General features: G+C 46.5%; 1 protein-coding gene across 1 annotated transcript in view; it reads left to right on the top strand.

The window, feature by feature from the left end:
* The first annotated feature begins 685 nt into the window (after positions 1-685).
* The window catches only part of JAZF1 (JAZF zinc finger 1), a 192,067-nt gene continuing 179,600 nt past the window's right edge, over positions 686-13,152 (top strand). Inside the window, exon 1 of the mRNA XM_086614972.1 lies at positions 686-800. Within this exon, the coding sequence (XP_086471098.1) occupies positions 686-800 (115 nt within the window). The remainder of the gene's footprint in view (positions 801-13,152) is intronic.

Here is a 13,152-nt window from a genome sequence, read left to right as displayed (position 1 = left end):
GGCGGCCTCAGCTCCCTTCGGGGAAAGGGCGACCTCGGCGACGGCTGAGTACCTCCCCCCGATGTGGCGGAGGTGACGGCCGCGTTAGGAGCCGACTCGCGACGGCCGGGAGAGCCCCCGGGGTGGGCTTCACCTTCCCGCCCCCGGCACCCACCCCGGGAGCAGCTCCCCTCGCTCCGCCGGCCGCTACGGCAGCCCCCGGCCCCGCCGCCGCCTGCGAGAGGCTGAAGGGGAAAGTTAGCGGCGGGGCGCGCCCTCCTCCCCTCCCAGCCCCCGCTCGGTGCCGGACGGCAGCTTCAGCCGCCCCCGCGGCGAGGAGGCGCGGGTGTCCCCCGGCGGCAGCGGGCGCAGAGGGCGGCCCGGGTGCCCCGCTCCTGCCGCTGCCGGCGGCCGCCGCCGGGGCAGCACAGCTGTTACAGAGCCGCGCTGGTCCCTCCTCCCAGCTGCGGCTGCCTCATCTCCCCCCACCCAGCCCGTCCCTCCCCTCCGCCGCTCCCGACGCTGCTGCTGCTGCCGCCGCCGCGGCCGCCACCTCCTCCTCCTCCTCCTCCTCCCCACCCCCACCCTCTCTCTCGCTCCCCATCTCTCTCTCTCCGTCCCGTTCCCCCCTGCCCCCGCCTTTCCCCGCCCTGCCGCCGCCGGCCCTGGCAGAGCAGGCACCGCAGGGGGATCTCGATGTAACACCATGACAGGCATCGCCGCCGCCTCCTTCTTCTCCAACGCCTGCAGGTTCGGGGGCTGCGGGCTCCACTTCCCAACCCTGGCGGAGCTCATCGAGCACATCGAGGACAACCACATCGGTGCGTGCCCCGCGGGGCAAGGGCCGCGGCCAGGGCAGGGCGGGCGGCGGCGGCGCACCGCGGTGGCGGGCACGGGGGGCGTGGGGGCCGCGTGTGCGGCGGCGGGGCGGGGTGGAGTGGAGGGGGCACAAGGTGCAGCGGGAGCCGCGGCGCGGCGGCGGCCGCCGGTGGAGGGAGGTCGGCGGGCGAGGAGTGGCAGGAGGGGTCCTGCGGGCGACGTGGAGGGCTCCTCGGGGAGGCGGCGTGCGGCGCGGTGGCGGCGGCATGGGTGGGTGCGGGGAGGCGTGCAGCCCGCCGGCCCTGGCGAGGGGGAGTTAGTTTGCATTGGCAGGAGGGAGCGCAGAAGCCCGGAGGCGGCGGCGGAGGAGGAGGGAGGAGGACGGGCACAGCACGCCGCCTGCTGCTTCCGCCCCGGCTCTGGCTGTCAGGGCTCCGGGGAGGGAGGGAGCCGCCGCCGCGGCAGCCATTCCGCTTCCTCCTCCTCCTCCTCCTCCTCCCGCCGCTGCCACTGCGTCCTGTCAGCGCTGTTGCTAGGTGTGGTGGGGAGGACGGGTCGCGCTCCGGCCGCACCGGCCGCCGCAGCGCGGGAGGCGCCTCTCGGCGGAGGGACGGTGTGAGGGAGGCCGGGGCTGGCGGCGCGGTAGGCGTGGAGGGAGGGCCCGCCGGCGGCGGGTGGGCGGGAGGCAGGCCGGGCGGCGGCGGGACCGGCGGCCCGCGCTGCCGGTGCAGCCCCCGGGGCTGAGCGGGTGGGAGGCGAAGGCGGCCGCGCCGGGTCCCGCCGCCGTTAGCCGCGGAGCCCAGGCCAGGCCGCGGAGGGCGGGCCGGGCAGCGCCGCGCTGGATCATCACCTGCGGGCTCCCCGCCCCCCCGCCCCGCGAAGCGGCCGCTGCCCGGGCGGCCGCCGCCCCCCGCTCCCCTCGGCCGCCCGTCCCGCCAGCGGGGCGGGGGCGGGGACGCCGCCGGGCCTGCGGGCGGCGGGGCGATGACTCGTCAGTGCCTTCCCGGCGAGGGCGCCTCATGGGCGGCGGGCGGGAGCGTGCGCAGGGGCCGCCGGGGCCGCCCCTCGGCAGCGCGGGCGGCGCCCAGGGGAGGAGGGGGCGGTGCGGCTCCCGGCCGGCCGCGGGCGCCAAGTTTCCCTCTCCCCCCTCCGGCGGGAGCGGCCTGCCCGCGCCCGGCCGGGCCTGCGGCGTGCCGGCGTGGTCTGCCGGCCGGCACCGCGCCGGCTTCCAGCGAAGCATCTCGTCCCTGCGCCGTGCCCAGCCTGGCACGGCACCGCCGCCGGGCTGCCGGCGCCCCGCACCTTCTCTCTCCGGCCTCGGCAGGTGTGCTGCCTCGGCTTCTAGGCTGCTTCCTCTCTGGAACTTCGCGACTTTGTCTTTTTTGCTAATAAAACACGGTGCTGAAACTGTCAAAAACTGAGCTGATTCTTTGAAACAGACCAAGTTTTAAAATCGGGGGAAAGTACAGGAGTTTTAAGTACCCACAGACCCAGGACTCCCGTGTCTCCCTAGAAGCATAAGGAAACAACGTGCTGCTACAAAACGATGAATCTACTGTGCGTTTCAGTTTATTAAGTTTTAATAGGCAGGCCTGAGTGCCTGAAAAAGTCACTTAAGTTTAAATTGCAAATGTAACGTTACATTAATGTAATGTTATAGGTCAGCGAGATGAAAGGTGTGGTTCTCGTAATTATCACAATGCCTAGTGTGAGGTAACAAAACCACATACCACAAAGCTGTGTAATTTATGACTCGACGTGGTGCAAGCATACTGTTGTGATATTGTTGGGTTTTTTTCTGAATCTCGGATTCTTAGCTTTTCCTACACCATCCATCACATTACAGCAGAAAAGCTTAGGGGAAACAGTTTCCCAAAATGAAAGTTCATAAGTCATCTTGTGCGTCCCTCAAGTGGATTATCAGCCCCTAGGTGCCACAGCCCGCAGGGTGTCAGAAAAGATAGAGTCAGCCCATGCAGTCTGTGCGTTGCTCTTTTAATCCCTCATCAGCAGTTCTTGGACTTCTCCTCAGAGAGGAGAACTATATACTGAAATACTGTAGTTTCTTAATAACTGTATATTTTATTCTATAGCCAGTATCCATTACCTTTTTCCTATCTCTAAGTACCACAGATTCGGCATACGCATACATTTAATTGAGCTTGTCATTTGCCAATTCTTGCAGGACACAAAACTGAAACTTGGCACATATGATGTCACACATGCAGCTGATTTGAGTACAAACTAGTGGAGAAGGACATAAGGTTGCTTGTGCTTCATCTTTAATGTTTCACCCCAGCGTGAGGGCGGGTTAAACTTGACCTGCTTGTGAATACAAGATGTGGGTATGTTATGTTACTCGCTTGTTTCAAACGGTGGAAAAAGTCAGTAGGGAGTTGCACTGGTGACACTGAGAATCTGACTCCACTGGCTCTTGCGTGGAGGCTCAGCTGTACAGTTTGGTGCACAAAGTGCATTCCTCCTGGCACAACCTGAAGGAAGAGAATCTGTGAAAACTCACCTGATAAGCACTCAGCCAAAAAGTGATTAACCTTTCTGGAAGCAGCTGGGAAATAAGGGAATAAACATCTGAATAGAAGCGTATATTGGAATTGCTTTCTCAGTAAGTCTGATGCAAAGTGTTCAGTGTTTGCTGTCATACAGGCCTAGAAATGTGCACCGAAATTTGTCGTGTTAAAAATTGACTGTATTTTTTGGCATATAGAGCAGAGAGTAACATGCCATATAAAACATACATTGCTTTGGACAGTCAGTGTGTGCTGCAGGAATAAAGAGAACTTGATTGAGTTATTTTCCATTATTAGTTTAAACTGAAGCGGGCGATTGCTGGGCAGACGGTGTTACAGCACAGATAACAAAATTCATGCTGCAAGCGGCTGTGTGTGGGGAAGCGTGTGTGGCCTGGGCTCTTGATGGTCTGGCTGCTGCAATGCTGCTGCTCCGCCATGTTTCACAGGTGGGTTCATCACTCACATTATCAGTGGAGAGAGCTGGTAAGAATTTGGTCATTTTTCAGACCTGTATTGTGTCTCTGAAAAATTTGGAACAAATACTTATCAAGGGGTCTTTTTTTGGTCAACCTTGCAAATAAAACTTGATTTAGGATGAGGAAGCACTGTTGCGACCTTCTGGGGAAAGAATATGTTTGGTTTCTGAGGGATTCTGTAGTTGGTTTCCTTGCTCATAACATAACTTAAATGAATAATCATATGGTAATGAAATAATTCAGTGTACAGTGTTTTGTTTTTTTTTTTTTTCTCCTATGTCTTGGTGTCCACCTGATAAATTGCCAGTTACTTGAAAAAGTATCGGTGCAGGTAACCTGGGAGAGTTGTGCCTGTTGGATGAACTATTCAACTCGGAGGTGGTGCTACGCGCCCAGCAGATATCAGCTGCTTTCTGGGTTTTGCCTTGATGTACTGAAATCTTCTGAAGAGTTAGGCCAGCTCAGGAGCACTGCTCTGGGGTCTTTCAGAAGGCCCTACCAGTAAACCTCAGCAATGAGACCATGTTCTGCAGGAGGAACTCTCTAAGTCTGTAGCAATTCTATCAAACAGACTGTGTTCGCGTGTTCTGTGGCTCACAGCTGAAAATAGACCTTGATTTAAAACTGCTGATTAGTAAATGCTTCTCTGTGAGCTTTTTCTACCAGCATATTGTCCCAGCAACCCAAAGTGCTGTTGTCTTCTCTGCAATTGTGTCAAGAAGGGGGGCTGTCAGTCCGCCTCGTTTGGCTGTCTCCCTGCCCCTTGATTTGGCTGTTTCTTTGCAGGTAGCCCAGTTGACTTTCCCGATGTCTCTAGCCTGGGAGCAAAAGGCCTAATTTACTGCTGTTTGCCAGATTCACACTGTAGAATGGAATGGACTTAATCTGGCCAATTCCCCAGAGTACTGTCAAGAGAGGAGAAAATGAAAAAACAACCACAAACTGCTGAGTATTCAGCTGTGGCAACATGGCAAATTTTTTTGGATTTCTGGAGTCTTGGTAGCGTCTTTGGCTATGACATTAGGAACGGCACCTCTGGTTCCACCAGGTGTTTCTGAAATTACATTTAAGTCTTAATTTGGTATAACTAATCTTCTGGGGTGTTTTCAGCTGTTCATAGAAGTCCAGAGGGTCACATGCTTTGGTTTCTGCTTTTTTGGGGGAGGTTTCCCCCCTCTACCTCTATGATTTGAGTCTTCCTTAATCTATCTGTAGTTGAACTGCATCCTTTAGAGTGGGGGATCAAGTAGCCCCTTAAAGCTAATTGTTAATGTAATGTTTGCTCTGATGCTGAAGAGACAGTATTTGAGCTGAGTCTCTTAATCAGATTTGGACAACATCAATTTATTTATTTATTTAAATTTTTGCTTCGCAATTATGGTTGAAGATTATTTTTAATCACGTGTGGAGATGAGGTTGATGCTTGTATGAGCCACTGTGTGTTCACTTGGTCCGTGATAAGTGCTGACATGCCGTACGCACCTGTGTAGCTCTGTGGCTGATTTAAGCAGTTCTGCTTCTCTGAGACTCATCAACCACTGAGGAAATGGATGTGAATCAAAGTCAGTGTCTGAACATACACTGGTGGGCCCAAAGAGATGGAAGGGTCAATAGGAAGAAATACAAAAGATAAATCTTAAAGACACTCTTCCCTCAGTGAAAGTAGAGTTTGCTAATTGTATTACACTGAAACTGCTAGAAGAATTTGAAGAAATTCTGCCTATACAGTAGTTACACAAGCTAAGATGATCTACTGTCGCTCAAGATTTCATTGTAGCCTTGTAAGAAGTCCCAGTGCTGGATAGCTTCCAGTGATATATTTGTGTAGCATTGCTGTCGGAACTGGGAGCTATGATGCTTCTCATCAAAGTTGACTGATTCCCAAATATTAGGATGGGACCTGCAACAGAACAGTACTTGCTGTGGGAGCAGAGGCAGCTGCTTTCCTAAGTGATAGGATTAGCAGGAAAAATAAAACTTCCTCAATAAGAGAATAGTTGCAGAAGACAGACCAAACTCTTGTATGTAAAATACTACCCATCTGAAAAGTTCAGGTCATGTGAAGGGGGAAAGAATTTCACATGAAGGGTCATGTGAAATTCTGTGTCTGGGGATCACTTTGGCATCTGCTACCTTCAGTGACTTCAATTCTTATTTATTATTAGGCAGTCAAGGGGTCAGATTCTACAGCAAAGAGGTTGAGTGGTTTAATAATCCATTGGCTGAATGCATGCAGCTTGCTTAAAGTTGACCCTTTCGATATTTTCTCAGAAATGCTAATAAAGGTTGGGCTGTGTCCTCTCTTTGATAGTAAAAGATGTTGAATTACAAGCTGGCTGTGAGCACGTGCAAAAATGACATTTGATATTGCTGAAATGATGGCTTCACTCCTTTCTCTTGGTTTGCCCAAACTTCCACCAGCATATTGGGTAAAGTGCAACAAGACATAGATGACAGCTTCTATATTGGAGCTCACAGTATGTCATGTAAAACAAACACGAAAGGATGCAACCCTTTTATGTTGCTATTGATGAGAATGAGGGGCTACACACTTCAGCATTTATGGAGGACCTAGCAAACTTAAGTCTGTATGAAAGATCTCGTTCGCTTAAAGCTGAGCTCTTCAGAAGAGTGTGAACGTTGCCTAAGTGGTTGCTGTCATGTAGCTGTGTTTTAGCGTTTTGCTCAATGTGTAATTAATTGGAGTTTAGACGGGCTGTTTTTTGAAGGGGTGGTAGATCTTAACCCGAGGCATTTTACACTGAGAGTGATGTGGCAACTAAGTATATGGGATGCTCTGTTTAGTGTGTGGAAATTGAAGGAGAGACCTGTGCTTAGTTGCCGTGCTATGTAATGTGCATAAACCCGTGGCCTTGCAAAATAGATAAACAATTACATGTATTTATCTCAGCAGTAGTATTAATTGTTCATAGAAAGCAACTAGAAAAACCTAATAGTGGCTGTGTTGATTTTTGAGTTCATCCTCTGCCTGGTACTTCTACAGCTGTAAATTTTGTTATTTATAGAAAATGTATTTCACAGGAATGTGGAAGGATGTATGTTCCAAGGATGTTGCTCGTTCACTTTGCAAGTTGGTGTGGTAAGGAAAGCTCTTCTACTTCAGGAAGGCTTTTCTATCAAACAGAGGTTTTTTTGACAAACAATTCTGACCAGCACTTTTCCCCCCTACACATAATCGTGAGCAAAGCAGGGGTTTGGGTTATTTTGCAGTGCCAGGTCTGGTTTCCTTTGGTCTTTGGGTTTGAATTTAAATAGTGATAAAACGTGAATTCTAATCATATGGAGGTAAATGGAAATGCCATTAAACTTTAACTAAAACATGATTTGTTGATACTTCTGTGACGTGAAATATGTTCTTGTTCTGAGGTTACCAAGTACACTGAGGCTAAAGCATGAAGTGTTTTAATGGCATAAAGTTTGAATGGTGTATTTCCTAAGAAGAAAGGGCTGAAAACAAACATCTGTGAACATGCTGCAAACTGATTTTTCCTTTCTAGGATTGAAGGCCTCACATAAAGCCAATAGGGATCTTTCCTTTTTCCTCTGCCGGCTTGAGTGACTTTGGCTGAGGCCCGTTGCAGGGCTACATCCCTACTGTCAGGAGGGATTGCTCCTCTTGTGTGCTAGCAGACCTAAACAAATATGAGTCAGAAAATTAAAAACTGAAGAAACATCAGGTAACTTGTAGCAGTAGCGTTATACTTCACTTGTGTAGGGTGTACTTACCTTTGGGGGGAAATTTATAGTGATTATCATGTCTAGTTTTCCAGGCATGAGAGGGTGTTTTCATAGCTAACCTGCAATCCTTAGGAGAATTGTAAAATAATCAGGTGGCCGGTAGTCAAATTTATTTTTTTTTTTCACTTCTTCATTTCTTGGGGAATGTGAAAAGACCAGGAATTGTATAATAAAAAATAATTTGAGCAAGAGGCAATGCTAAAATGAAGAAAACTGTTCAATCTGGAGACAATCTTACCTACCGTTCCTTCTTCCTATATAAAATAATGCAAATACAAACGAATGATCAGAAATATTTTGTGTCAAACTGCAGGATACTGTAACGCAAAAGAAATAAACACTGGAGGCCAGCTGCTTTTAGTGTTGCTTCTTTATGTTGCTCCTGAATGTGCTCTTTTTTCTTTTATTTATAATTATTTTTCTTGAATAAGCTGTATTTCACTGAGAATTAATTTTATTTGTCTCTTGTAAGCACCAGTAATTCAAAATTTAGATGATAAACATCTAAGTAAATAGCAGCTATATACACTTAGAAAACGGCAGAAACAAAGATTTTAGTGTTAATGTGAAACAGCAGCAATTAGAGAATTGATTTTATAAATCAATTGTGTTTAACAAAAGATCCTTGGTTTTAAGGGGCTGTCTCCGTGAATAATTTCACAATTGAAATTAAACAATTAAACAATTCCTGTTACTCAGTGTCTAATCCTGTGATGAGACTTTTGGAAAAGCTTTGGGGGAGTACACATGGTTTATTACCCTTTTCTTTAGTTTTGAGAGGCTAGAGCAATATTTTGATCTGTAGAATGGAATAAATATTCTGGTTTATGGTTTAATAATTTTTCTCTGCTACTAATATTTGCATTTTTCACTCTGAATTCTTAGGATGCTTCTTCTTAACTTTATGCTGTGGTAAACAAGGGACTTCTTCACCAGAGATGCTGATGACACCATGGTGCTGTTTGTGTCTCTGATGAGTGCCCAGGATGGAGTACATTAATACTGTGCAGTTTAATTTAAGATACTGTAATTCATTAAAGAATGACTTGACTTTAATACAGATATTACTAACATCTTTTTAACATTCCATCTTGTGTTACAAAGGATGGAGTAGAAACAGAATAAGAAGTTTATCAATTTTATGGAAAAAATGGACTGGGACTTGGAAGCCAAGCTGGTCAGTTCTCTATAGCCAAAAAGATTAGAATTTAATTATAGATGAATTTTGAAACATATCTTCTGATTTTGATAAGGATTTCACTGCGTGCTAATAGAGGCCATCTTATTTTTTAGGAGTGTTTTCCTGAAAAGCTGAGCACTTTCATTTTGAAATGTTGGCATTGCTGAAACTGCTCCAACAAAATGTTTTTTTAATTTAGGAAATATTTGGACACTTCTGAGATGATTCTCCCCTCCTCCAACTACTTTGTCAAACTTGAGTAAGCTGCAAACGTTTCTGTTCCTTCTGGAAATATTTTTTTTCTCCCAGCATCTTTTGACAGATAATAAATATTCACTGAATATAAACAGAATTGCTGAATATCAGAGTATGCTGTGGAAAGGAGAAATAGATGTAAAGTATCACTTACTTCTTCAGCAGCGTGTAATGTAGCCACTATCTTACTTTCTGGGAATTATCCTGATAGAAGCGTGTGGAACTGTAACGCAGAAACTGAGAGGTAGCGCATTTCAGGCGCAAGAGACCAATTTCACTGCTCTGTGAGGTTGACATGGGTGTATGAATGTGAACTCAGCCCCTTATGTCGTAGATGACAGTGGCATTCAGTGAAGAAAACAATACTGTGTCATTATTTCAGTCATTTATTTTGATGTGATCTTCCTGTGTATCTTTTATCAGTCTGTATGTGTTAGTGATATGGGAGTGACCTGAAAATTTATGTAAAGGCTTAGTGTAGACTTCAGATGCTTGTCTACTCACAGGTGAAAGCTGCGTACCAGATTATTTGCTTCCTTTCCCTTGGAATCAAAGGGCTGACATTGATCCAAGTAAATTTGGTGACAAGCTTGTAGGGAAACCCTGGAAGTTTACATGTTTTTCTAGCAATCTGTTGGAGAAGCGTTGCAACTTCTCTAACTTGCTGTTGAGTAGGGGAGCATCTGCTGCCTCGCAGGCATCGTTGATGGTTGCACTGGGTTAGCTGGGTGATGTGAGAGTTGTTAAGGTCCCAGTTTTGATGCAAAAAATAACAGTGAACCACTCATACGCTCGTCTCTCTATTTCAATTTGGGGCCAGGGAGCTTTTCTTCCTGTTATCCCCTTAAGCTCTTAAGATGCCCGCAGAGCCTTCCTACCGAGGCATCATGTCTTCATTGTCTGAACTTTTTTTTTTTTTCCACAGAATAGAGAGAGAGGAAAGATAAGTGGAATTTTAAGGAAAACCCCAAATAACTGCTTTTCCCCATAAATTTGTTTGGGCCATGTTGCAAAAGCTTCCTGACTCACTTAATGAGTATGCTAATGTGAAAAAGATGGATTTGTGGAAGGAGAGCAAGAAGTCTCTGCAGCAGTGGCAGTACAGAAAAGGGAAGAGGCTCAGGAGTATGCTGTTTTGTGCGCTCAGGCTGGGGGTTATTCGTGCAAATGCAGAACACTGTTAATGTGGAAGGGTGGACCAGGCAGTTGACAGCTTCATTGACAGGAGCAAGTTAAATAAAAATTACTTAGTACTTCTATGATATTTGGAGGGAGGAGGAAAGCTTATAAGGTGTTTAAAATAAAATCGAATGGTTGCACAACCTTCCAGGGAGGAATTAGGATGATCTGGGGTCCTCTAGTGTAGTTATGAGTGCTCTGTGCTCCTGGGAAGACACAGAGCAAGGTAGTGGTGTATTTGTGGAGGGTGGGAAGCTAATGTTATGTAGGTTTTTTTGGTTTTTTTTTGTTGGTTTTTTTTTTTTGTATGCCCTTCCATTTCACAGGGCTATGCTAGGGAGTCTTCCTTTTCCCAGGCTCGGTGTTATAAGCACTTGCCGTACTTCAGAGAGACTTTCTAGCTGTGCTGTAGGACTCTTTCCACACAATCCTGGCATGGGTAACAATTGCATTTTCCTTACACCTCAGAAAATCTCTTAAATTGACTGAATACTCCTGAACTATGTAAATGTTCTTATAGATGGGAAATGCTGACACTGTAGCTGTATCAGTCCGCATACTTTATCTTCAGCGGCTGTACTTAACAATGGTTCCAGTCCTAGGGCAGCTATCCGGAGAGTTAGCTACATGTACTTAACATCTTGTTCTGGTTCCAGCTATCCAGAATAACCCCTTTCTTGCTGGCAAGTTTTTTGTGAGATTGCCAAGAGCCTGTCTTCACAACAGAGCAAATACCCTGTCTTTGCTGACAGTTACCCTGAGGCAGTTACCCAGAGCTCTCTTTAGACCAGATTCAGAAGGAGGATGAAGTCTATGTTGGACATCGTGATCAGGAACATAGTAATATGCCAAGGGGTTTTAGTGGCTTGCTCAACTTGCTTCCAGAGCCAGGGTAAATATCAAGAGCTTGTTCAGGTATGCAACAAGAATTGGATGCCCAGGATGGGGAAAAGGTATTTGTTGCTGTTACCTTCTGTGGATATTTTTGCTTGCATTATTGTATTTTAATATTAAGTGGTTGGATTTTAATTTAAAAAAAAAACCACCTTTGAGCCTGAATGAGCTTTTACCTGATGACTTTTAGTTCTGTAGCAATTTTCATATCTCTGAGTTAGAAATCATTGTGAAAGATATGGGCGAGAAATTCTGTATCTGCTCTCCATATACCTGAACGGAATGTATGGCCTCAAATGCATTTCAGATACTGAAACAAATATAATAAAAGTGAAAATTCATTTATAAGCTTAAGTGTTCTGGAGATATACTGGGTTAATTGATAGCTGTGTTGTTTTTTTTTTCCTCAGTGGCAACCTGACTTTTTCCTTTATTTCTTTTTTTTAAATAAAAAGTGCAGTTCCTGTAGCAGTATCACCCTAATTCTACGTTATTCCACTGACCTCTGAGACTTGGTGGGTGTACAGCTAGCGACCCCTTCTTTCCTTGCAAACAGCACAGTGTGCCAGCCACACCATTGCTTACTACCACTAAGTGTTCTGGAAATGAAGGAATGCCTCTTCCCTGACCCTGCCTATATGGAAGCCATAGCATTTGCATTTGAAAACCAAATCCCCTTGCTCCTCACTCCCCCTCTAGTCGTGTCCCGTCCCGTCCCCGCCCCCCCCGCAGAACCCTAGGCCCTTAGTATTGAAGGGAGAGTTTTGCCTGCAATGGTACAGGTCGCTGCTAAAGATACTTGGTACCTCATGAATTCAGGACTGAGCCCAAACACATAATTTTGCAATTGCTCGTTCTGTAGTAGCAGGTGAGCATAAATACTGAAGGCATGTTAGTATTTGTTTATAATCTCTAGTGGTAGTGTGTGGCTAGAACCATGACATGGAATTCAGTATTCAGTTTTCTAGAAAGTATTATTAACTTCTGTGGTGTGATAATTTAAAATTTATTATGCAGTCATTGTATTCTATTAGACTTGTTATATCAATAATTAGAGCAGTAATTCATACTGGTCTTTCTGCATATGTAATTTTAAAATATTAATTGTAATTGAAGAGCAAGTAAATATTTTTTTCAGAAGCCTGCAGAGATGCAGGTGGTTAGGATAAAAAGTGAGAATTGAAGACAGGTGGTTAGGAAGAGCCCACATATTTAGTTTGCTTTTGGGAAATTGACAGAAGATAGTAAACTGTAGTGGTAAGAAGAAAAAAAAACTTCCAGTATCTGTATTTTGGGAAGATAGTTGCTTGGGATTAGTCATCCTTTCATGACTGAAAAAATAGCATACATACTGGGGGGCGGAATTAAAAAAAAATATATTTTTTTTCTCATCTGTGTTAACCTGTGGAACAAAAATGGACCTTTACATCCGTCATTCTTCTATTCTTTCCTAGCTTTGCTTCCCAAATCAGAAAATTTAACTCCCTTCATCCCTTGCCACCTATCTTCCTATCTGCCAAGCTCTGGCTCGCAGTGAAGGGAAAGGGATTATAAATTCTGTGCCTACCTGTTACTGTCCATGGAGGAAACTCTGCGCAGACTGTGTTTAACTTTTGATAAGCAGTTATGTTCAGCAGAGCGTTCTGCTCCATGTGCACGCAGACCACAGCGTTTGGTTCTGGGTGCACCAAAGCGGTTTGCCCGTGGCATGATAAGTATCCACCTAGAAAGGCATTCTGCCTGTGTTCTGTGGTAGAGTTGGTGGGTACCTGGTTTAGGGGTTTTAGGCAAATCAGAAATTGCCTACTGGTCTGTTTCTGTTTAAAGAAAAAATAGCCTTCAGCTGATGTCTGTGCTCACCTACTGCTGCTCCTTCTGACTGTTCATTCTGTTCTCCTGTTGCTCCACAGATGAGTGGTTTATTGGAACCTTTATCATGGCTGCTGCCACTGTTTCTCTCTCCTGGAACCACTGAACCACTTCATCCTGTAAAATCTCAAAGCCACCTTTTCTTATGAATGCTGATTGTTCCAAATTATTTACCTTTGATGCTCTGTAGGGCAGGTGTGGCTTAGGAACA

This window comes from Tauraco erythrolophus, chromosome 7 (assembly GCF_009769465.1).
Source record: "Tauraco erythrolophus isolate bTauEry1 chromosome 7, bTauEry1.pri, whole genome shotgun sequence".
Lineage (NCBI taxonomy): Eukaryota > Metazoa > Chordata > Aves > Musophagiformes > Musophagidae > Tauraco > Tauraco erythrolophus.
This window is presented reverse-complemented; position numbering and strand designations above follow the sequence as displayed.